Consider the following 26,404-nt stretch of genomic DNA (forward strand, 5'->3'; position numbering starts at 1 on the left):
CTGTAAGCCATATATGAGAGGAAAAGCTGCTTTTCTAAGACTTTTCCCTACTTACAGAGAAAAGAGAAGAGAGGAGGGAAAAAAGGGAAGAGAAGTATGGAAGCTTTACTATACTGATTAGAAAAACTGGGACCAGGAAACATCAAACATTCAAATGGTATTACCACAATTTATATACTTAATAATAAATCCCTCCCCATCTCTTTTTTAAGGTCATATTAGTGACTACAACTCTTGGGGCAAGAAAAGAGAAGAAAGCCACAGAGGAAAAAGGAGAACTGGACAAAGCATTGGCTTTGACACCCGGATCTGCCACTTACTGTGTGTATAACATGGACCAAGTCACTTATGCCCTTCCTGTGCCTCAGCTTCTTCAGCTGTAGAATAGGTCCAATAATCCTCACCCACTGGGTTATTGTGGGGGTTAGATGAGATAATGAACTGTGCCTGGCACATAGTCAGCCCTCAATAGGTGTTGCTGTTACGATACAATAGAGCGAGTCTCCATTGCAGTGGCAAGGGGAGAGAGGGTGATAGAGGTTGTGGTTCAAAATTAGATGGTAGAATTACCTTCGCCACTCACTTGTACAGTGATCTTTCACATTCTTAAGTGAAACATTTCACATTATTACCTGACTGTCTTCATTGAAAACAGAAAATTTGAAAAAGGCATTTTTCCTCTTTAAAACAGGATTTCCCAAACTGAAAAATCAGAGTCCTCTGAAGCAGAGTCTTTTCTAAATGCTTACAGACCATTAAATACCCAACAGAGGGGAAAAACAAAACAAAATAAAAATCAAAGATCAAGTCACTGCCAATAAGGAAGCAATCAGAAAAGGAGATAAAGTGAATCTGTCATTAGAATGATTTTTTAAGAAAGTTATTGACACGTCAAGTGATTGCATTTCCCTTTTACCCAGTGGGGGCCTAGATCTGATTCCAGACATCCTGCCACTCCGCCTGGGTCCCAGGCCCAGAACCTGCCAACTGGAGCCCTCAGCAAGGCAGGCCTCCTTACGGGGAGCTTGGAGCCAGTGTCCACATGGGCCGGTGCATAGATGTTAAGGTACAGGCAGTCTTCCGACACGCTGAGTTTGGGATAATGCACCTTGAGAATGTGTTGATCTGAGAACAGCCACTCTGAGTTCTGGAGCCACCTTGAAAAGGGAAGAAGAAACCTTCAGAGTTGCTATCAGCAAACTTGCCTGGGAGGGACCAGTTCTTATGACAGCAGGGAGGCCTAATGGTCTCCAGTGCCTGAGCAGAAGAGGCATACAGCACTCTTGGTACAAAGTCTAATAATACCCCAACCCCTATGGTGGCCCAAACAAACAAGCTATAATTCTCTTTGATCTGGTTCCTGGGTAAGAAAGCACATCACGCAGAATAATTATACCATTAACCCCCAGCACCCACCCATGCCTACCCCCATCACCATAATCCAGACACACACATAAAGACTCAAGGTGGCTCAACAATTCCCCAAGCTGTAAAAGGTAGGACACTGGGTTGCGTATCAAGGGTTTTACTCTGGCGGCTCCCCCTTCTGCCCCTACAGGAACAAAAGGACATTTCCAGGCCTTCTACCAGGAACCAACTGAGATAGACAAGCAGGGAGATTCCTGCATTCAGGCCTTCACTTAAGCTGGTACCTCTGCCTGGACTGCTCTCTCCCCAGATCTTCTTGCTCATGTTCTTCCCTTTCTTCCAGATTCTGTCAAAACGCTACCTCCTCCAAGAAGCCTTCTGAAATTTCTCCAGTTAGACCCTATATTTTAATTGTTGGTTCTCAGTGGATATCAGTTGAATGAATGAATGAATGAATGAACAAGCAGATGAGATTCAGCTTATTGTCCTTGGTCTCTGGACCACATGGGGTCTTCTGTGGCTTAGTGAGTTTTCTGGCACCAGGGTACTCCTTCTGCCTGGGACCCCAATGCCAAGAACTAACATGGCCCAACCTGAGGGCTTCACAGAATCTGAGAGTCAAAAGATTCTTGGCGATTTCCAAGTCTCACCTCCCATCCAACGCACGAGACACCTCCAAAATTTACCTGTGAACTTCTTGCCCATCTAAGCTTGAAAATTTGCAGTGTCTGGGAGTTCCTGCCCTCCCAGCTCCCCTGGGGCACAGAGACACACTCATGTATCCATTCCACTCTAAAGCCCTTACCTAGTCTGAGTGTGGAGACTAAGCCTGGGGAGAGGTCATGTGGAAACGCTTCAACAACCCCTTCTAACCAAAAGACTCAGTAAGCCCGTCACAGTGGTTCCCAAACCTGACTGGTCCTCAGACTTCCTAGAGAGTTTCTTTACAATCCAGTTATCCAGGCCCAGCTTTGGGGATTCAGATTCAGGAAGTCTGGAAGGGAGCCCAGGGAATCTGCTTGTTCTAAACCAGACGGGGAGCCATGCCATCACAGAAGCCTCACCCACATCTGACCCTCCACATCCTCCCACTGGGCTGCATGATCTTTATCATGTGCTCTGCCCCTACGCCCAGGTCACAGGCCACCCATAGGACCGAGCCAGCTCTTACAATTTAGGGTAGGACGTAGCGTTTTGGAAATCATTCCAGAGCAATGCAGGCTCTGGTTTTGCAAATCGCAGGAGTCCTACAGGGGGTGCAGCATAAGGGATCCCAAGGAACACGTTCACAGGCATGTCGTTTCCCAGCACAGTAGCTTGCTTCCCCCGGGACCATTCCAGCCTGGTGTTCCTCACTGGTGCATCTGCAGCTGGCCCTAGGGAAACACACAGGGAGGAATCAAGAGCTGGCAGGGAAGAGGCTGGGAATAAGCCAGACTCAGAGCTCCCCATAGTGGGACGCTCTTTCTCAACCCAGAGGCTGCGCAAGTATCTGGATTCCTTCTCAATGAACCCATGTCTACTGCTCCTTCAACATTCCCTTAGAAGTCATCTGCATCAGAGTATCCACTTAATTTCTCCTAGGAGCACAGCACCAAGCCACACCATCTTCCAAAATTTAATTCAGGAATCCATCTCCCTTCTGCTGCACACAAACTTTCCCTTACTATGGAACTGATACACACCAGCCTTTAGAGATCCTAGGACCCCACAAAAATCTTCTGGTTCAAAGTTTCCCACATTTCAGTCATTTTTATACCCACCAGCACAATTGCTGGCATGTCTGTGTATCACCCATGTGACTACTGGCTTTTATCTTTTCTTAAAATTAAATTGAAATAAACTTTTAAAAGTTTACTTAGAGGAATTCTAAACAGTAACGTCTATGGAATTGTGGTTTTGATGACTTAGGTATATGCTTTTGAGTACACATGAAAATACATATACAGCAATGAAAATAAAAAACTCTCTTGCAGATGCCACCTGAAATCAGCTCATCCACCTCCAGGGGTGTGAGGATAATTCTTACGGAGAATGGCAATGCAAGCTTCTCAGTTTCTACATCGAATATGGAGCCTTGAGAAGTTAGCTGCTCAACTATTTACTTAGCAGGACCCAGATTTCTTGGCATTATCTATTCTACTGTCATTTCAATAGTGACAGTCCTCCCTGGGCAGTTGGCATTACAGAAGCACAGGCTCCATCCCACGCCCCTCTCCAGTGCCTAGGACAGAGGGCTCTCCAAGCTCCCAAAGGTGCGAACAACCCAAGGACAAGACAGGGTCTTCTGTGCTCTACCCACACCTGAGAAGACCCTGGCCTAGGGCTCTCAGTAATACCAGGACATTGGTCAGGTGCCCTGAGGTTACTACACAGCCCTCCATGGGCCCCTAGAGACTCCTGAGAAGTAAATTCATTTCCACCAGGGAAAATCCTCCAAGGTAGGGAAATCCCCTATCCCATCTTCTGAGGAGCCCTCCTCTCCCACTGGGTGTCTCACCCTCGGTGGCAGCTGCAAGGACCCAAACAGCCCAGAACAGGGTCTGGCCTGGGTGCACCCACTCCCCACTCATCTGGTTGGCCCGCCTGAACTCCCTGGACATCCGCGGCCACGGCTGGCCTCAGGGATCTTCGGTCAGGGACAAGAAAGGGCTTCCAGTTAGGAGACAAGTGTTGAGCAGGCAGACACAGGACACAGGCTCGGTGAACAATAATAGCATCAGACTAAGATTTTTAGAGGAATTGGCCAAGCAAGACTTTCCTGTTCTGATTTACACAAGAAGCTGATGATTAACTCTTGAGCGGGGGAAAGATAATTTGATAGGCTTTCGGCTCACAGGATGGTAGAAGCAGAAAGTACATTTGGGTTCAGGTAAGCCAGAGACATCAACTCAGATGTCTACAGAGGCCAGGAAGGCAGCAAACAAGCAGTGAATGAAGCTGGCCAGGAGAGACAATAGGGAATCATGGGAACTGTGGAAAACTAGACAGCACATGCTCTGTTTAAAGGGGCAATGACTTCTCAACTCCAGTAAACATTTGCCTTGTGACAATGTAGGTGGGCCAAACCAGAAGTCTATGATATCTCTCAATTCTTAAATGTGGTCTCCATTAACAAAAAATCACCATGTGAGCCCAACACAGCATTTCTACTGGCTTGAGTTGTGTCGCGGATGAAGACTCTGCAATTCTGATCTAGACCCAGGCCCCCCACAGTAAATATAAGGAGACAAGCCTAGGGAGCGAAGTTATTAATATAAGCAGTTCTGTTGGGGCCTGTCCTCAGCATTCCAGGATCTCATTGCAGTACTGGTGGGTCATGGAAGATCCGCCTCAGGACTCAGGAGCATTACCATCCTGCCCCTCGCAGGCTCCATGCCTCACTTAGGGTTAAGGGCCCAGGATAGAGCTTCCCAAATACTTGGGGCTGGGCAGATGGAGTCAGAATTATCAGGGGCACTTGTTGAAAAGTACGTTCTTTGGCCCCACCCCCTGGAGATGTGGGGAAGGAATTTAACAACAGCAACAGTGGGTTTGGGAAGCATCAGTCTAATGCATGGGAGGTTTCCCAGAATAGTCACCTCCTAAAAGAGGCAGGGGAGTGACAAGCAGGGCACAGAACTCTGCACAAGCAGGGAAGGCCTTCCTCAAGGTCAGAGCAAGGGGCTGCCTCATGCACTTTGCTCAAGTCAGGTGCTCCATAAACCTTTGCAGATTTGAAGTCCTCCAGTAAATAACACCTTTCTTCCCAACTGCAACTCCATTTCTGATATGCCACTGACAGCACTAAGAATTATGGAAAGAGGACTTCAGTGGAGTCTTATGTGAGGGTTTGATTCTTAATTCAGCAAAAAAATCACATATGGTTCAAATAAACGTTGAAAATCCCTCAAATTGCCTCTGAAATCCAGCGGACACCTGGAGAGCAGTCCCTATGCATGATGAGAACCACGGCCGGGGTTAAGGAAGAAAGGAACTGCCCATTTCAGACGTCTGGATGTTCAAACTGCCCACCTTTGAGGTGACCGTAAATCCCAGGAGGTGAATGGGGGGTGGGGTGGGAATATCTAAAATGTTTCCAGCTTGTCTGCAGGGTTTACTCATTTTGGTTTAACATTAAGCATACAAGATCCAGCAATCCCACTCCTGGGCATATATCCAGACAAGACTACAATTCAAAAAGATACATGCACCCTTATGTTCATAGCAGCACTATTCACAATAGCCAAGACATGGAAACAACCTAAATGTCCATCGACAGATGAATGTATAAAGAAGATGTGGTACATATATACAATGGAATAAATACTACTCAGCCATAAAAAAGAACAAAATAATGCCATTTGCAGCAACATGGATGCAACTAGAGATTATCATACTAGGTGAAGTAAGGGAGAAAGACAAATAACATATGATCTCACTTATATGTAGAATCTAAAATATGACACAAATGAACCTATCTATGAAACAAAAACAAAATCAGGGACATAGAGAGTAGACTGGTGGTTTCCAAGGGTGGGGGGAGAGGGTAGGAGTGGGAGTTTGGGATTAGCAGATGCAAACTGGTATATATAGAATGGATAGACAACAAAGTCCTACTGTATAGCACAGGGAACTATATTCAATATTCTGTGATAAACCATAATGGAAAAGAATATGAAAAAGAATGTATATACGTATAACTGAGTCACTTTTCTATATAGAAGTAGTTAACACAACATTTTAATTCAACTTTACTTCAAGAAAAAATAAATTTAAAAAAAGAACATCCTGAAATTGCAAAATGAACTATTAAAAAAAACTATTTGCCACTAAAAAAATTGAGCATACAAATATTTTAATTCATTTAATATTTATAGACATGTTTGTTGTAACAGGTTCAAAAGAATTATAGCTGTTTAGACATCAAAGCACTTAGCTCAAGTCTGGGCCGTATAGTAGCAGGTGGTCAGTAGTGTTTGCTAAGTCAGAATCTAAACCTTTCTTTTCTCTGGGCCTCAGTCTCCCATCTTATGAAAACTGAGCAGACGTTTTAGGATTATAAATTCTAGAGGCCCAAGTATGAATGAGGTTTCCATTCCTGCCTGTGATTCCAGAAGAACCCAGAGTAGGGTGGAGAGGCAGAGAAGTTTCCAAGGAGAGGAAGAAGGCTGCTGACAGGATAAGTGATTGGCTCTTAGGCACAAACTTTGCCAGCTCAGAGTGGCATCTCCCCTGGCCCTGCCAACCAGGATCTTCAATGTCCACCTTGTCTACAATCTTGAGCCTTCTTAGACTAACTCCCCACTCTGGACCTCCCTCAGTGCCACCAAAAGGATTCTCCCTGCTCTATAATTCTGTCCCTGCATCCAATCAGAAATAATATTAATTCTTTATACCACTACTCATTCAACAGTTTTGAAAGTGTCTTCACATGTACTGTCTTATTGTCACATCTCTCCCCACACATTTTGGAAGTCTTTCTTCTCCAGCTTCTCATCCTTTAAAACCCAGTTCAACTGCCACCTCTTCCAAGAAGCTGTCCTAGGTTCTCCTGAACAACTCAATGCTTTGCTTTTTCCGCCCCTCCTGTTTCCTAACGAGTTGTGTACATGACTGCCTTTCTCCTTGAGAAGGTCTTTTCCATTCATGTATCCATCACAGCTTTTTCCATGTACCCTGGTGTTTCCCCAAACTCAGCCATTGACCTCCTAACTTTACAATTTGTATCATTCCCACTACTAACTTGACTATCAATTCACTTGATATTTTTCTTTAAATTGACCTTAAAAAAATTGACCTTTCTTTAAATTGACCTTGGCCTTTAAAATTTTATTTAAATTGACCTGTGGTGAACATGGAAGTGCACAATCCCAGGGTTGGCACTGGGAGAAGGCAGCCTTGAACCCTGCACAACAGGTTCTGACATTGCCCTGGAATAAGGAAGCCCAGTGTGGGGAACAAAACGCCTGGAGTTTTTGCCAGCATTCATGGAAAGCCTTTCCTAATAACAGCATCAGTATTCAGATAGGTTACCTTTACATAAAACATTAGCAATTTGCATGTTACATTTATTAAAAGGGATATTAAAAGGGATGGGTATGTGAGCTATATGGGAATTAATTACAGTGCCATTCATAATTTATTCCATGTGCAATAAAGAACTGATCAGATTTCATGTGTGTTTACCCTTCTGAAGGATAACTGCTTGTGGCTTATTCTAGTTTTTGTTGACCTTCTCATTATCAAAGAAATCTTTAATATCTAATGCAATGGGATAGTACTTTAAAAAGAGTAAACCAGTACGTTTTGCATTGTCATACTGCAAAATCATTCCCATTTCCCCCGACAACCATTATGGTGAAGCAGGAGGGTGTGGTGCAGAGGTTCTCAAAATAGGACAAAGAGGATAGTCTGCCCCTCTTGCATTGTGGACCTTGGGAAGGAGAAGGAAACAGAGGTAGGGAAAGCAGAGGATGACACAAGTTGCCTTGATTCCCCCTCTTAGACTTAAGTCCCGAAGTGGGAGGTATGAGAGGTGGGAGAGTTTCAAAGCAACCTTGGATCTCCAGGAGAAGGCTGCCACCTGTGTGCCCACACCTGTGAGTCATCCTGCAGCAGCCACAGCAAAATAAAAGAGGTTAGACAGAGAAATCTCAGGTGATGCGCCCACTTCCCTCAAATCTGCTATTCCTTGGAAGGACCCCAGATACGGCCTTGAAGGGAACTCAGAGGTGATTGAGAACCTGGCTGGGAGCTGGAGGGGGAAGAGGGCAGGGGGCCTATAGAGGTGCTTCCCAGGCTTGAAAACAAAGTGGAACCATAATTTGACCTGGGTGGAGCACAGTGCTGAGTGCTGGTCAGAGCCAAAGTGGGGGACTGAGTTAGCAGGGGAGGACCCATGGACTTTGATCAAGACAAGAGGACAGACCACGAACTCACCATGTTAGAATTCATCATCCTCCCAGGAACCTGGTGCAGAGGGAAGTTGCTGTGGAGACCACCACAACAAGAGGACTTTCATAAGTGGGTCCAGGCTCCCTCTGCACTTCTACTCATATGGTCATATATGTTTCCCCTAACTCATACAGCCAGACTGCATCTTGGAGAGGAGGAGGGAGGATGGGAAGCAAATCTGAGAGGCCACGCATTTATTTGAAAAAGCTTATGTTACTTAAACAGACTGTTTAAAGTATTGAATAGGACTGAGTTTACCAGATGAAACACAATGTAATTTTCTCCCATTAACTGGAGGGACAAGGGTGTTCTCTCTTTGTTATAAAGGGAAATTAACAAGATATATATACATATATATCTTATTAAGATAAGATAATTATATACATATATCTTATTAATATATAAGATATATAAATATATATCATATATATGTGTATATATAAGATATATATACATATGTCTTACTAATTTATATGTATATATGTATATATGAAATATGCTACCACCAAACTGAGTCTATCTTCTCTGCAAAATCAGTATTGAAAGAGAACTGTGGAGAATATGGCTTCCTAATTGCATATCTTCTATTTGTTGCTCTGTCTAGGTCACCTTTGATTATCTCAGGTGTCCCCTAATGTACAGGACCTCCACTTTGGGAGACACTAATATATGTCAGGAAACAATGGTACTAGCTTTCATGTATGGAATGCCTTGTAGGTGCCAGACCCAGAGCTAAATGCTTTGCAGCCATTCCCTAATTTAATGCAATGATTCCCATTTTGCAGATGAGGAAACTGAGGCTTTGCAAGGTAGGATGAATTATCAAATATCACAATGCTGAAAAGCAGCACAGCTGGGACTTGAGCCCAGATTTCCTGCCACCAAGCTGCAGGCTTTGCCATTTAGAGAGGATGAAGTAAGAAATGAGGAACAACAATAAGATCAGGAAGGTTGGCTGACTTCTGCAGTTCTTGGACTATGAAAAATCACTTAATCATCTAGGAAGCTGAGTAACCACTTGACATCACCTCCTAGGACTGTGATGTCCCCATCAGTAGCACAGACCAGTGGCCTGGATGGCCCCAGAGAGACATAGACCTTTGATGGGCTCTCTCTGTCCTCCAGATTGCTCTGCTGAAACCCCGAGGGAGAAAACAAAATGAGAGAGGACCTCAGTCTGAGGCATGGCTTAAAACATGCGCTAATCTACCCCTGCTGATAGGTAGTGGAGATCAAAGCCCACTTTCCGATTCTCATAAGGGGAGGCTGAAGGAACCCTGAAGGCATCAGAGCAACCCTGTGGCCTCAAAGTGGAAACTGGCCTACAGGTTGACAAATCAAAGGGAGGATGGTCTGGGGATGGAATCAGGTCACCAGGCAATGCCCCTCTCATCCCACATGGGCCCAGAGCTGGACCTTTAGAGTTTCCTTCTTACAATCTTCCTTCAAACTCACTTCACATTCATGTTAAACCCAAACACTGCCATTCCAGATAGATGCCTCATTACACTCCATCCCTATAACCCCATAACTACACCCATCACTGCATCCCCATCACTGTACACCATGACTGCATACAGTCTTTGTTAATTACATTTTCCTCTCCTGGATGTTTTGCCTTGACTTCACCTGATGAAATCCTACTTCTCTTTTAAGATCTCACGGAAATACCATCTCCTCCATATAGACCTCTTTATTCTCAAATGTGAGATTCATTTTTCCCTTTCCTCCTATATATTTTGTTGATGTTTCTATTATATTATTTATAATACTCTGTCCTTGTTCTATAGCTGGTTTAGCCACAAATAATGATGATGATGACGACGACGACGACGACGACATTACTCGCACTTGGTCACATAACCTCAGCCCACTTCTGATTTAAGTCATAGCTGCAGTGGACAGTTCTGTGCAGGCTCAGCCTCATCTTGCATGGACAGCATGCCACTTGAAGCATGGGTGGGCCACGTGACTTTCTATTCTCTGCTCCAGGACTTTCTCCCCTTTGTCTTTGTTCAAGTGAGACTGGAATTACAGGACGGTTAAAGCCCCCAGGAGTAACCCTGTGCTCCAGCATCTGGAGACATTCTGTACACTGCTCAGGTGGCAGGAAGTCCTAGAGAAATTGGCCTCTCCTTGCTCACGGCAGCAGTCTCAGTAATACACACTGATCTTGTGGTTTCCTCACCTCTCTGCCTCAGGCTCTACTCTCAGGGAACCAAACTAAGTCAATTAGTACTAGGAGGAGACCTAGGAAGGAGACCCTCAGTGGATTCTGTAACTGGATCGTTCACCAGTCAGACGGCATCATGTCACTAAGACTCTCTCCAGCTGGAGGGGCAGCACTAAGGTATGGATTAACTCTAAGGTATAGAGGCAATGGTAATTATAAGGATTGTGGTTTGGGCTAGCTTTTAAGTTCCTTGGAAACCTAAAAGAAAATGACAGACTCAGCTATTAACACAGAGTATGCCATGAAAATTGGAAGGCCTTCTGTCAGTTCTGAAAGATACCTTACCTTTTGGAACCATAGTTAGATCATTCTGAAAGTTAGACCCAAAATTCAACCATAAGAGTGAGAGAGCTACAAAGGAGGTTGAATGTGCAGCCGTGAAAGATCCACTATGTTAAAGTCAGGTCCCAGATAAGAAATGATTAAGATGCCGAGACATGGGTTGGAGACGTTTGGATGTATACATTTCAGAAATGACCATCCAGATTCTCTTAAACTCTCCAGACTAGCAGGAGCAGCTCTCTCCTTCTCACTAGAAGAGGGTATACATGATCTATGACATGTGTCTCCTATGAAAATGCTTTTCCTCGTCAAGATCACCCTGCTCCATGCATTTCCCCAAGCTAATAACTAGGGGCAGGTTTCAGCCTAAACAAGGAAAATAGCTCCTTCTCTGGGAGGAAATGGCCTTCTCACTGAATTAACTGCATGACATGGCTAATATGTCCTGGTAGGAACTGAAAAAACATTTGTGGGAGTGACTCTTGTGGGTGGTGGACCTGAGGCATGGGGCAGAACATAAGACTGTGTGGGAGAGAATTGATTAATACAAAAGCACATTCTCATGACTCAGGATGTATTGTCCGGAAAGAATGCCTCAGGCTGGTCTAACATGCTGCAGGAATGGCTCCTTGAAGCTTGGACATGATGACAGCCTATAGTAAATGAGATGGGAATGCTAGAATTGCCATGGCAGAGTCCTGATGAAGAGATCAGAAAGCTAGGGATTGTGGGTCAATTAGAATACCTTTATTTCCTAAAATGAGGGAACCCACCACCTGATGATGTTTACCAAGAGCACCCAGGAGCTATCTTCACAAGGGCAACAAGGAATGCACTAGTGTAAAGGTCACCAGCATCTTTGAGAAGCCTGATGGTGACAGTCCTTGTTAGGTCAGTGTTGACCGTAATCAATTCTACCATGAAAATAGGCTTTATCCAGATTCAGTGTGAATGAACCTGAAATAACAGAGGCCAGCTAGTGCTACTTAACCACTATAGATAAGGAAGAAATAATTACCTTAATGGGCAGCAAAGACAGAGTGGCAACCAGGGTGCCTTATCCCATAGAGATTTATGACAGTGGATAACAAACAATGGTATTCCTAGAAGTAAGATAGATGGGTAGCCAATTTGAACATTATTTAACTTGTAAAACCAGAAAAAGTCAAGAGCTGGTAAGCAGATGTTTTATGTCAGCCATAACAATGAAAAATCATAATACCTTACCAGATCTTTCCAGATCTAAACCATTTTTCAAAACCTATTGAGCCCACTGAATAAAGGATGTGGGTCCTCTTAAGGAAGAACTATGCAATGCTACTACCAATAAGCAATTCCCCAATCCTTCCCTAAAGAAATTTGTAGCCAGGATCCAGCTCATAATGGGAAGTTTTAGATTCGGTCACTCGGTGCCCATGGGCTAGCATTTCTTCTCTACCAGGACCAGTAACATACCAGGAGATGCTTCTCAAAGGGCATATAATTCTCTGCTGCAGTTGGCCTGGCCTTACTCCAGAATTCCCGGGACCTGTATCATGATTCTCCCACCGGAGCTTGACACAGACTCTATAGAGTGCATCTTTTCCTGTCTCTGACATCTCCAACATCATAGGGCTTGGCAGATCCTATCACTCAAACAGCAGGCAGCTTTTCATGTCACCTGGTATTTGCAGTGAAGCCACATGCCTCAGTATAAAATGTCATACCTACAGAACCCAAGGAGGCCTAGCTTCCTTCTTTTTGTTAGGAATTTCAATTTGAATAAATTTGTCTTTTACTTTTGAGAGAAGATCCTCATATGCTCCTAATCACTGGATTCCTAAAACCTTCAGTGAAGTGTCCACTCCCTGAATTTCCACAGGATTTATCCCCTACCCTCTGGAGCACAAGGCCTACAGAATGCTAGTCACCCCTTGCTTATCCTGTCCAATCAGCATGAAGTTGTAAATTTAATGGGCGAGTATGATGTTCTGTGGGATACCTGGCAGTCTAGATGTCTTTGGACTATATTATGACAGACAGTGGAGACTTAGCCTTATAAGTGAATATTAGTCATCCTATGAAAATGTGAACTTTTTCTGATCTTCTTTCTAAATTGGAATGGAAAAGACTGCATTTTCTAAATCAATGGCTACATACCTTGTAGCTGAGGCTTTATTAGTCTGCTCAAGCAAGGACACCACATTTAGCACAGCAGCTATGATCAGGGTTACTGCTTGGTTTACTCTACTGTAGTCTTCAGTCATTCTCCAGGTTCCATTCAGTTTCTACAGATGCTAGACAGTTGAATTAAATGGATATATGAGAGGAACTACCACCCCTGTATCTTTTAGGCCCTTAATGGTGGCGCTAATCTATGCCATATCCCTCCTGCAGGATACAATATTGTTTTTTATTTCCTATTTTGGCCATAGAGTGGGGGTCTCCTGGATTCTTGCAGGTCAGAGGTTTCCATTTGGCCTTCCCTCCTTCCCTTTGTGATAACTCTAACTCCATAAACCAGGAACCCAATATGGGGGATTACTCCAATTGCCAAGTATATAAATCCCAATTTATGTACTTGGGCACTTGGAGAAATGACTACTGAGTGGGGTCCATTGACCCAGTGGGCCCACTATGAGCTGGAATTTAGCTGGAACTCCATTTATTACCTGTCCCTCTATAGGCCCCCACTCTGATAAGGGCATCATGATGACACTTTGGGTCTCCATATATTAATGTCAGTTCAAACTCTGTGTCCAATAATATTGGAAATGTTTGCTGACATAGTCATCCAAGTAAATAGCCATAAGTCCTTTTGGAGAAGAACTAGGAAATTATCACAGTATATACTTGCCATAATTTTGCAGAGCCCTTTTTCCTAGGGACTCAGTCACCTTTTCATTCAATGAATGACTTCCAGATCTTAATATTGCCTCAGATCTACCTCTCCTACCAGGGTATGGACTGCATGAGGGCAGGGACACATCAGATTTACCTTTTACCATCAATGACCAGCTTAGAGCCTGACAGAGCAAGTCTTTAATAAATGTTAAGTTTAAAATTATGAATGTGCTTTTCTATCCAATTTGATAGTTAAAGGGGAGTTTTACTCAAATGTGTCCTGAAATAATCCAAACCCAGAAGAAATATTTGAAGTGATATTCGTTGAAAAACTGATGAAAAACATCAACCCACATATCTAAGAATCCCAACGTATCCAAAACAGGATAAACACATGCACAAAAATTACACCTTAGCACATTACAATCAATTGCTAAAAACCAAAGCTTAAAAAAATCTTGCCAGCAGCCAAAGAATAAAATACATATTGGATTCCAGAGGAGAACAATAAGAATGATGGCTAGTTTCATTAAAAAGAATGGAAGGCAAAAGATAACAAAATGATGAAAAAAATAGCATTGTCACTGTAAAATTCTTTACATAGGGAAAATATCCTTCAAGAATGAAGAAGAAATAAGAACATATTCAGGAGAGAATATGCTACTGGCAGACCCACACTGCAAGAAGGACTAAAGGATGTTCTTCAGGAGATATGGAGTGACATCAGAGAAAACGGACTAGGGAATTCCAAGGGCCCATCCCTCAACAAAAAACATATATAGCACATTCTATGTAACACAGCAGAATGCACATTCTTCTCAAGTGCACATGGCACATTCTCCAAGGTATACCATTTGTTAGGTCATAAAACAAGTCTCAATAAAATAAAAAGGTCTGAAGTCATACAAAGTATCTTCTCCTACCACAACGGAATGAACGTAGAAATCAATAACAAAAGGAAATTCAGAAAATTCACAAATATGTGAAATCTAAACAAGACACTCTTAAACAACCAATAGGTCAAAGAAGAAATCACAAGGGAATTAAAAAATACTTTGAGATGAATGAAACCAAAGTACAACATACCACAACTTATGGGGTGCAGTGAAAGCAGTTCTCAGAGGGAAATTTATAGCTATAAATGCCTACATTGAAAAAGAAGAAAGATCCAAAATAGATCATTTAATATTCCACTTTAAGGGACTAGAAAAAGAAGAGCAAACTAAATCTAAAGCAAGCAGAAGGAAGAAAGTAACAAATATTATAGTGGAGATAAACAAAATAGAGAACAGAAAAACAATAAAGAGAATCAATGAAACCAAAAGCTAGTTGTTTGAAAAGACCAAGCAAATTGAAAAAAAATAAACAAAACAAAACAAGAAAAACCTTTTCTTAGATTAATCAAGACAAAAAGAGAAAAGACTCAAAATACTAAAATTGGTAATGAAAGTGGAAACATTACTACCAACCTTACAGGATATTATTCAGGCTGAAAGAAAATGATAAATCAAATATAATGCAAATGTATTATGGAGTTCTAAGATGCACAGAAGTAAAATATGTGACAAAATAGCACAAATGGGAAAGGTAAAGATAATTATGTTATATTAAGTTTCTTATACAGTGTAGTTAAAAAACTCAATAGCAGACACCAAAAAAAAAAAAAAAAAGAATCATAGAAAATACTCAATTAATCTAAAAGAAAATAGGAAAGGGGAAACCACAAAAACAGCAAAAGAACTGATGGGAAAAAAAAATACAAAACCAAGAGTCAGATGATAGACTTTAGTCTACCCATATTAGTAAACACGTTTAATGAAAACAGACTAAGCACTGCAATTTAAGACAGATTTTCAGTACATTCAGTACAGTAGATTTCAAGATGAGAAATATCACCAGAGATAAAGAATATCATTTTTTTCAGTAGATGAAAAGAAAATACAGTGATCAGAAAGATATAAAAATCTTAATTGTGCATGTACCTAACAACAGAGGTTCAAGATACATAAAGAAAAAATTGAACTAAAGGAAGAAATGGAAAATGTTACAATCATAATTAGAAGTTTTAACTCTATCTATATAATTAATAAAATAATCAGAAAAAATCAGTAAAGATATAGATTTGAACAACAGTATTAAGCAATTTGACCTAATTGACATATATGAGATGGACAACCACAGATTATTATTTTCAGGTGCACATGGAACATTTACCAACATAGACCACATGCTGGGCCCTAAAGCAAGTCTTAATAAGTTGCAAAGTATTAAAATAATACAGAATATATTCCCTGACCATAATGCAGAAATCAATAACAAAAATATAATTAGAAAATTCCCAAACACTTGGAAATCAAGAAATACACTTCCAAATTACCCATGGGTCAAAGGAAAAAATCACAAGGACCAATTAGACAATGGAGTTCAGGGGTTGGCGGATTTTAGATAACATAAGTGTACTGACATCATCTATAGGAGCATGCTTACTTGGGTGAGACTGTTGTTGATTGGTTGGCACTCAGAAGTGTGTTTATTAAAGTGAGTTTGCCCCTGATGGACTGATTTTCAGAAGCTAGGAGCTAACAATAATTTGTTGATTTGCAAAAGCACATTCCCTGAAGCAAGTTGTCATTGATCAATTAAACAAGTTTAAAACCAGTTCTGGTGGTGACTTGTTACCATGGCTACACAAAAATCAGTCTGTTAGTCTGTTAGAACATGTTCATTTTCAATATGAAAAATCAATCTTTTTCTACCAAAGAAAATCAGAAAATGAAAATTTTAAGTGCTAATTATAATAGCATAAAGAAAATCAAATACTCAAGAATATATTTAATGGAAGATTTGAAAGACATCTGACTTAAAACTACAAAACATTGCTAAGAGGAATTAAAGATCTAAAGAAATGGAGAGGTAAATCATATTCATGCATTCAAGGATTCAATATTATTAAGACGTCATTTCTCCCCAAACTGATCTATAGAGTGAATTCAATCTAAGTGAAAACTCCAGCAGTCTTTTTTTTTTTTTTTTTTTTTGGTGTAAATTGAAAAGCTAATTCTAAAACTTATATGTAAAACCAAAGGACCTTTAAAAATGTTGGAGGATTTACACTACTAGAAATCAAGACTTACTATAAAGTTAACTTGGTCCCTACCTCATCACACACAAAAATTAATTTAGGACAGATCAAAACCTAAATGTGAAAACTAAACTATAAAGCTTCTAGAAGAAAATGTAGAATAGTCTCATGGTCTTAGAATAGGCAAAACGTTCCTGAGAGAGGATACAAAAAGGTACAAATCAGAAATGAAAAAAGTGGACAAATTGGACTTCATCAAAATTTAAAACTTCTGCTCATCAAGAGATACCATTAAGAAAGTGAGAAGACAACCCACAGACTGGGAGAAAACATTCACAATATATATATCTGACAAAGAAATAATATCTGGAATGTATAAAAATTCCCACACCTCAATGATAAAAAGACAGATCACCTAATTAATTATTTCATGAAAGATTCAAAGACTTGAACAGGCATTTCATGAAAGAATCTATCCAAATAGTTAATAAGCACATGAAAGGGCACTCAATATCATTAGCCATCAGAGTAATGTGATGAAAACCCCAGTATCATTACTTACCACCAAAAAGGTTAAAAATAAAAAATCTAACTATACCAAGTATTGGCAAGGATGCCAAGTATACATTGCTGGGAGGAGTTAAAATGGTAAAAACCACTTTGTAAAACTGCATGGCAGTTTCTAATAAAGTTAAACGATTGTACTCATAGTTGTTGGACAAATGGCTTCAACAGGGAAGGGAGCAGGGAGCTCGCAGCCCCTAGTCTGATTTTCCCCTAGCCTTGAGCGTGGGTACTTTCCATCCTATGCTCCCACTTTGAGCTTCAAACCATGACATCTAACCCCAGGAAGTTGCAGGGCCATGTCAAGGGAGAATAAGTGTTTCAGCCCCTATCAGAAGGAGGGGTAACTCTTCTTCTACAGTGGCTCGGAGCTTGGCCATGTGATTTGCTTTGGGCAACGAAACAACGGCAAATATAACACAAGCAGAGATTTGAAAAGTGTTTATGTATTGGGATTTTCCTTTTCTTGCTGCCCTTTGAGACCCTGCCATCCCCATGTGTGAAACAGTCGGGCTAGCCTGCTGGACAATAAGAGTCACAGGCCCAGAGTCCCCATTGCTCCAACTGACAGCCACCCAACCCACACAGTCAGAGTCTCCTAGATGACTGGCAGTTGACCACAGATGCATGAGTTAAGTCTAGCTAAAACCAGCAGAACTGCCTCAGTAAGCCCAGCCCAAATTGCTGACCCACAGAAACACGAGCTGAAAAAATGGTTATTTTTTTAAGCCACTATGTTCTGGGATGGTTTGTCACACAATATATAACTGAGACATAAGTTGTTATGTAGAAGTTGGAGGTTACCATAACCAAAACCTAAAATTCATGAGACAGAATGTTGTGTCATTAGCATGCTCTTATTGCTTATGATAAGATAAAGAAAGTGTGTGGCAAGGCAGAAAAAGAATCGATTCCTGCCAAGCATTTCAGTTCCAGACTATTGTTTCCAGAAGGCCAGGCCCCAGAGGGAGCAGAGAAGAGTGGAGAGGAGAAATCTATGAGTCCTAAACAGAGGGGGTCTGCATCATGCTTCCCAGCTGGAGGGCAGCGACCTGGGCCCCAAGGTGGAATGGTAATATGCACCCAGGCACAAGACCCCACAAACCGAATCCCATGCCCCAAATATAACCCACAGAGGGCATGGATCTTCTGGGCCTGTAGGGCCACTGGATGATGGATGTTGAACCCCATGTGAACCAATGATTGAGAAGTAGATGGCCCTGCAAGCCTCTTACCGCAACCCATTCCTTGGCACTGAATTCCAGGGATTATCACCCAATCTCCAGAACTGGGTAGGGAGTTAGGGAACCGAGAAAGAGTTCAGGCTAAATTCTCTCACCATTTGTGTAGAGTGAGGTCTCTGCATGCTAACTTAGCATTATAAACAATAAAGAACATTATATTTTTGTACTAAGTTTGGGGTAGTTACATAGCAACATTCTCTTTTACTCTCAATGACTGCTGTGGAAGTCAAGCTTTAGAAGTTCAGCTTCTTGCCACTGGAGGAAATTAATTATTTAAATTATTTATCAGTGATCATATTAATATTATACAATCATTATGTAATATTTACTGGTTTTGTTATTATCATGGCTTCCACTGTGTAAAGTGTTTTACATACATTGCTTTATTTAATCTTCCTGCAATTATATGAAATGGGTATTATTACTTCCATTTTATACAGGAGAGAATTAAGGCTTAGGGGAACTAAGTATTTAGTTCCCTGACTTCTAAGCCTGAGTTTCACCCCCTATTCTACATTGCAATTTGTTTTTGGAGGCAATGACTATGGCTGCACAGATTCCAAGAGAACTACAACTAGAAGGGATCTAGAGATAACCAAAGCCAACCTTCTCATCAGAGCAATGGGGCCACCCAGGATTATAGGGGGTAGGCTGAGACCGGAACCCAGGTTTCTAACTCCTGACCACTGTTCTTCTCCACGCAGATCCAGGGTGCAAACCTTACAATATGCAAGCACTGTGGACAAAAAGGGTGGCATGCATTGTCTCACTTAATCCTCACAACCCTGGGAGATAGGGTTTATCTTCATTTTAAATATGACAAAACTGTGGTTTCAAAAAGTTATTATCTTGGGCTTCCCTGGTGGCACAGTGGTTGAGAGTCTGCCTGCCAATGCAGGGGACACGGGTTCGAGCCCTGGTCTGGGAAGATCCCACATGCCACGGAGCAACTAGGCCCGTGAGCCACAATTACTGAGCCTGCGCTTCTGGAGCCTGTGCTCCGCAACAAGAGAGGCCGCGATAGTGAGAGGCCCGCGCACCGCGATGAAGAGTGGCCCCCGCTTGCCCCAACTAGAGAAAGCCCTCACACAGAAACGAAGACCCAACACAGCCATAAATAAATAAATAAATAAATTAAAAAAAAAAAAAAAAAGCGCAGAGTCCTAACCACCATTTAAAAAAAAAAAAAAAAGTTATTATCTTGCCCAAGGTCCTGGATGGTGAATGGCAGAGTCAGCATTTGAAAGTAAATCTCTATTAGAAAGCTTGTGTTTCAATTCCTAATCTGCCTGCCCAGGGTGGGTGGTACTCATCCCAAGGGATGAATTCACAGAGGTGGATTTTCTGTTGGCTGGGGTCACGGGAGCATTCCCACATCCCTGTGTAAGGCCCGGCCTGCTCACTCATGTGCAAAGAGCTCCCATTCTGCTCTTCTCCAGCTTGTGTCTCCAGGGGACTGCTAAGTGTTCTGCTTGTCTGAGGCCCATGCCGAGAGCATCTAACTACCACAGACTACTCCCTGCTGTCCTCTGTGGGAAACAAAGCACTTTGCTTGGAAGCAGGGGAGGGGAGAACCAGCAGGAAGTGGGACACGGGGTAAGTGATCTGTTCTTTATTCTGACCAAAGGCCAAGACACCTCCAAGGCTGGGGGTGGGGCAGGAGTTTTCAGGGAAGGGGAAGAAATGGTCCTGGGACCCTTTAAGTGACTCAGGGTCTTAGAGGGGGTCCAAGATGAAGGTTTGCTTTGTCTTTCTTAGGAGATATCCATCAACACTCAAACTGAAGGGATGTGTCCTATGGAAGCCAGCTGTGATGATTAATTTTACGTGTCAGCTTGACTGGGCTAAAGGATACCTGGATAGCTCGTAAGACATTATTTCTGGGTGTGTCTGTGAGGGTGTTTCTGGAAGAGACTAGCATATGAATCGGTAGACTAAGTAAAGATGTTCACCCTCACCAGTGTGGGTGGGCATCTTAGAAGTGGAGAAAGGTCAAATTTACTTTTTGTATGAGCTAAGACATCCATTTTCTCTTGCCCTCAGACATCTGAGCTTCTGGCCTTTGGACTTGAACTGGGACTTATGCCATCAGCTCCCCTGGTTCTCAGACCTTCAGACCCAGACTGAATTACACCACCAGCAGACAGCAGATCGTGGGACTTTTTGTCCTCCATAACCATGTGAACCAATTCTTACAATTACTCTCCTCTTATATATCTCTTTATATCTATCCTATTGTTTCTGTTTTTTTGGAGAACCCTGACTAATACATCTGCCTTAAACTGAAGAGGGACCAGGCAGGTGCTTGGATGCAGCAATGAGCTCCCAGAATCCCCTCATTTCCCTGATGGAAGGATCCTAAGAGAGCATTTCCTCTGAGCCTCTCAATGTACAACAGGGGAATCAAGACCCAACATGGGGTAGCTATCTCCATGTTTCCTTTTGGTTTAAGAGGTACTTTCAGATGATAATGTGTCTTTACCATTAGGCTTTAGAAAGTTAATTTACTGTGCATAGCAGCATTATTTGTAAAAGTAAAAAGCTGAAATCAACTCAAAATTCTGACATCAGTAGAATAAATAAATGTATTAGTAGGATAAATAAATGTGGTCTAGCCATACAATGGAATACCATACAGCAATAAAAAGAATGAACTGCTACTATATGTCATGAAATAAATCTCTCCCAATGTCAAACTTAAAAAGTCAGACACAAAAGATTACACACTGCATTAGTCCCATGATGTGAAGTTCAAATACAGTCAAGCTAATCAATCTATGGTGGCAGAAGTCAGAATAGTGGTTGCCTTGGTGAGATGGGTAATGACTGCAAGGCTTCTGGGGTGCTAGGGATGCTCTATATTTTGATCTGTGTGATGTGGTTGCATGAGCAAAAATTGGTCAAAGTTTGATTTGTATACTTAGGATTTGTGCACTTTTCCACATACATGTTATAGGTTATACTTCAATAAAAAGGTAAAAGCAAATAGTGGACATTTCCTGAGTGCATGCATGTAAAATCACGTGTAGGTGCATCCAGGAACTCTGAAAGGTGGGCCACGAGATGTTGAAAGTGGGTAGATCTTCAAAATAGGAATTGGAGTCGTTTTTATTCATACTTTTCTGTATTGTTTGAAATTTTATTTGTAATGAGCAGGTAGTATTTTTATAATCAGAAAAAAGTGGTTATTTTTATTTGGGGAAAGACATAACTGAAGCAAAATAAAGGCAAATAACACTTGAGGATAAAGGAAGAAGCCTCCAAGTAAAGTATAATGGCTCATGGTAAACGCTCAAAAAAAAAAAATCAGTGGAATGAATGTATAACCCCAGGAGGTTGTTTCAATAGACTAGCAAATTAAAATTCAGTGAGAAGTTCTCTAAAGCCTCATCTCTAATTATGGAGGAAAGGTTTTACCCTCATAATGAGATATGTCCTTGGTGGGTACCCAGGGCCCAGGAGCCCCTGCCCCAGTCTAGCCGGTCTCCACCACCATGGGAGAGGCTGGGGGCTTCCTGGGAAGAGAGTCTGAGCAAGGAGACTGGGGGCGGGGTGCCAACACTGAAATCGTCACACTCATAACCACGTTCCAAGAGAACACTGTGTACCTGGCACTGTGTAGGTACTTAAGTAGGTAATCTAATTTCCTCTTCTCAGCCATCCTATAAGGACATCTTAATGGCTGCATTTTGTAAATGAGGAAGTAGAGGTTTGACCAAGGTCCCATAACCGGTGTGACAGAACCAGATGGAGGCTGAGATGGAGGTTCTGTGGTGAGGGCCTTGGAGGCACCTCATATGACTCAGTGTGGATCCAAATACACCAGATTTGTTTCCTGCCAAGCCCCAAGCCTGGTCAAGCACAGAACAGGCTTGGCCTGCTTTTCTGAAGATCCTCATACTCAAGTACCCGCCCTAGGTCCAGACGCCAGCATCTCAAAGAGCCTGAGTGCCTGAGCCTGTGGCAGGGAAAGGACAGTTCAGTTAGGTGGAACAGAATAGACAGGTCCTTTTCAGAATAGATACAGGAGTTGAGAGTATGTTCTTTCATTGGCATTATGATGGAAGGTTTCCTGGAGAAGGTGTCCAAATGAGGATGCCTAGAAAAAGCAGCTTGCACTGCTACACATCCTTATGAAATGGGAGCTGGGAGCACTGAGAAAGTTGCTGACTAGCCCCCTCCTCTGCCTTTCCAATTAAAAATCTGACTTGGAAAGGGGACCCTGGACTCACATAGCAGTTTTGAGCTAAGAGACAATCAGGACTGAGTCTGTAAGTTTTTAAACTGTGTCTCCTGAAACACTGGTGTGTCAGAAGAGCCTCTGGGGCCACAGAGAATGGATCTATGTCACACTCCCTCCCATCCCCCTTCAACGGAGACCCTCACCTTTTAATTGTTTTATTAGATTAAAGCAGTGGGTCTCAACCAGGGGCAATTCTGCCCCTCTCCCCAGGGGACATGTGGAAATATCTGAAGACGTTTTTGGTTGTCACAACTTGAGGAGTGCTACTGGCATCCGGTGAGTAGAGACCAGGGATGCTGCTATCCATCCTGCAAGACAGCCTCCCACAATTATCCTCCCCCAAGGTCAATAGTGTGGAGGTTGAGAAAGCCTGAACCAAACCACATGATATAGCCTATAGCGATTTCACATGATTCATATTGGGTTTCTATAGATTTAAATTTAAGAGAGGATTCCAAAGTATTCTTAAGTATTGCAAATCATTAATCAAATCCAAACTCCTGATTGCACAGATGGCAAGAATGTGGCCCAGAGAGGATAACGGGATTTTCCAAGGTCACACAGCAAGTAAGCATGGATCCAGACCTGAAACACAGACCCCCTGCGTCCCTATAACCCTTCCTGTCAACACAGAAGCCTCCAACCAGACTCATTTCTCCAACCACAGGAAATGGCTTCTTTCCTATTTACTGCTCTAATGCCCTGCCTCAGGAGAATGTTTTAGAGAGAGCTGCTTCCCACCGAAAACTTGGAATGACATTCATCCAGAACTCAAAAGAAAATCTGTTTGCTTAAAAAGAAAGAAAAGGCGGATAAAAAGAACCTTATTACCAACCTAAATGTCCATTGACAGATGAATGGATAAAGAAGATGTGGCACATATATACAATGGAATATTACTCGGCCATTAAAAGAAACGATATTGAGTTATTTGTAGTGAGGTGGATGGACCTAGAGTCTGTCATACAGAGTGAAGTAAGTCAGAAAGAGAAAAACAAATACCGTATGCTAACGCATATATATGGAATCTAAAAAAAAAAAATGGTACTGATGAACCTAGTTGCAGGGCAGGAATAAAGATGTAGACATAGAGAATGGACTTGAGGACACAGGGTGGGAGGGGGAAGCTGGGGCGAAGTGAGAATAGCATCAACATATGTACACTATCGAATGTAAAATAGCTAGTGGGAAGCAGCAGCATAGCACAGGGAGATCAGCTCGGTGGTTTGTGATGACCTAGAGGGGCGGGATAGGGAGGATGGGAGGGAGGCGCAAGAGGGAGGGGATATGGGGACATATGTATGCATATGGCTGATTCACTTTGGTGTACAACAGAAACTAACACAGTATCGTGAAGCAATTATACTCCAATAAAGATCTATTGAAAAAAAAAAAAAAAAAGCCTTATTCCCAAACAGCCATGCAAAGTAAGGCCAGCTGCAGGGAATTAAGAGAGATTAATACTCACTCACGTTGATCAAGAGAGAAAAGGCGGATAAGAAGCACATTGGGAGGGACAAGGCTTTGCTCCTAAGGAATAATAACTTTGCCTCAGATGGACAAGGAGGCTTTCACTCTGAAAGAAGGAGCCCAGTACCATTCCATAACAAAGTCTGTGCAGGGGTCTGCAATAGTCCAGGGGAACTTGTCCTCCAGGAAAAATGAAATTGCAATGCCACAGCTACCTCTGAGGGCTGAGGACACATAGCCTACAGCAGCGCTCTCCTTGTCAGAGCCGGGAAGAACCTTGGAGAACATCTGGGGGAAGAAGCAAGCCAAGTTGTGCAGATTTGGGGTGAGGAGCAGGAGTCAAGCTTGCCCTCACTCTGCAGCCAAAAGCCGAGGCAGTTTGCATGCCAACTTGAATTTAACCTGCACACACTCATCTTAGTACTAGGACACTTAAGTCCCATCCGCCCAATACCTCAGCCAAGTTTTGTTCAAACACTTCTCTAAAAAGTGCATCTGGGAAGTGCTCATTTAATCTCATATCCTCATTGTGTGATGGGGAAATTGAGGCACAAAGAGAGGAAGGGGTTTGCTTGAGTCAGCGGAAGTGCTGCTCACCTCTCCATACCCAGGCAGGGAGGGAAATAAAGCCAGCAAGCAAATACCTTGTGGGCACCCTATTCAACGTTTTGTTAAAAAAAAAAGCTTCACCACAGAGCTAAAATAAACTCCTACAGACACAAAATACACAAAGCTGCTGACCATACAGTTTGCAAAGCAGATTCCCCATCCTCAGTGAGGAAGCCTTCCCCTTACAAAATACATTGAGCCTAGGCTCTGGCCTCTCCAGATGTCCTATTTATTGAGGCCTCAGTTATTTCCCCTGGTGTGCTGTGTGCCAGCAACAACGGCTGCAATCACCTGCCAAGACCTGGATTCCCTCAGCTTCCCTCTGATGGTTTCCATGGCAAACACTTCCATCATCCATTTTATATGTAGGATTTAGGCCAACCCAAGGGCTCTTGGAATTGGTTTTTCTGACCCCACTAGTGTTGACCCTGTTTTCCTCTTATAAATCAATGGATTTTATTTTAATTTCAAGGCTTACAATGACATTGCAGCTGTTCCGGGATTGTCTGTCTGTCAGCACGTGGCTTCAGCAGCCAGCCGCAGCCCAAATTCCTCATCCTTGTTCCTTGCAGCAGAGGACGATAGAAGCCTTGGTGAGGACTGTAATGAGGAACAGGAGAGTTCACTTTCAAACGGAGCCCATCCCCTTTGATCTTAACCTTTTTGTTTGTGCCTGTGGCTGCCAAGCACCACTTTGATCCTTCACCTGCCAGAAGCCATGGAAGATTTTCAACATCCTCTGCTCTATTTAGAATGAAACAGAAGCTCCATCACCTGGCAGGCCAGGGCACCAGTGGCAGGGAATGAGAAGTGTGAGCTCTATAATGGTGACTGGACACTTCGGGAGGCAAGGGTCAACGGGACATGGAATGGGCAGTAGAAATTTTCTTACATGTTGCCTTCTGTCCAGTTTGGCCAAGTCCCCAGGAGGGCTGTCTTCCACCCTCAGGTGGGAAGTGATGGCACAACTTCACTGGCCATCAGAACTGACCTTCTGAGGACCTTTCCATAGGACACATGAAGGCAAATGAAAGAAGAGATCATTTTGGTTTTACTTCTTAGTTCTGACTAACATCCTATGAAATCATTGTTTATTTAAACCTTCCTGAGAAGATATTCACAATGGAGTGGGGTTATCAGAGGCACCATCCACAGATGTCAGAGGCCTGGACTCAGTGGGGTTTGAAGGGGACTCAGGAGAAAAAAGTGTGGTCCTTGCCAGATACAACCTCACACCCTCTGATTTACAGGAAAACATAGAGGGCATCATCCAAAACTCCATCTTTACCTGTTCCTGAAATGCCACCGTTGGTGATTCCTTCTTTACAACACAAATGTGCCAGAGAGGGTAAGGGGTGGTAAAGCTCAAGACCCTCAGATGAGGAGATAGGTTTTTCAGACCAGAAGAATCCAGGTCAAGATGGAAGTAGTGGGAGGAGAGGGAAAGATGGGAGAGGAGCGATGAAAGAAAGATAAGGAAGAGAAGGCAACAAAGACTAACTCTGCCTCTTTCACAATTATGACAGGGTCAGCTTGGGGAAGGGTCATTT

General features: G+C 42.6%; 1 protein-coding gene across 1 annotated transcript in view; it reads right to left on the reverse strand.

Annotated features, from left to right (window-relative positions):
* The window catches only part of CES5A (carboxylesterase 5A), a 291,154-nt gene that overhangs the window by 38,636 nt on the left and 226,114 nt on the right, over positions 1-26,404 (reverse strand). The window contains 3 exon segments of the mRNA XM_082367012.1: positions 1,019-1,157; positions 2,540-2,744; positions 3,869-25,454. Coding sequence (XP_082223138.1) covers positions 1,019-1,157; positions 2,540-2,744; positions 3,869-3,971 — 447 coding nt within the window. The 5' untranslated portion in view covers positions 3,972-25,454.

This window comes from Balaenoptera borealis (assembly GCF_965194805.1).
Source record: "Balaenoptera borealis genome assembly, chromosome: 19".
In the NCBI taxonomy this organism is placed as follows: Eukaryota; Metazoa; Chordata; class Mammalia; order Artiodactyla; family Balaenopteridae; genus Balaenoptera; species Balaenoptera borealis.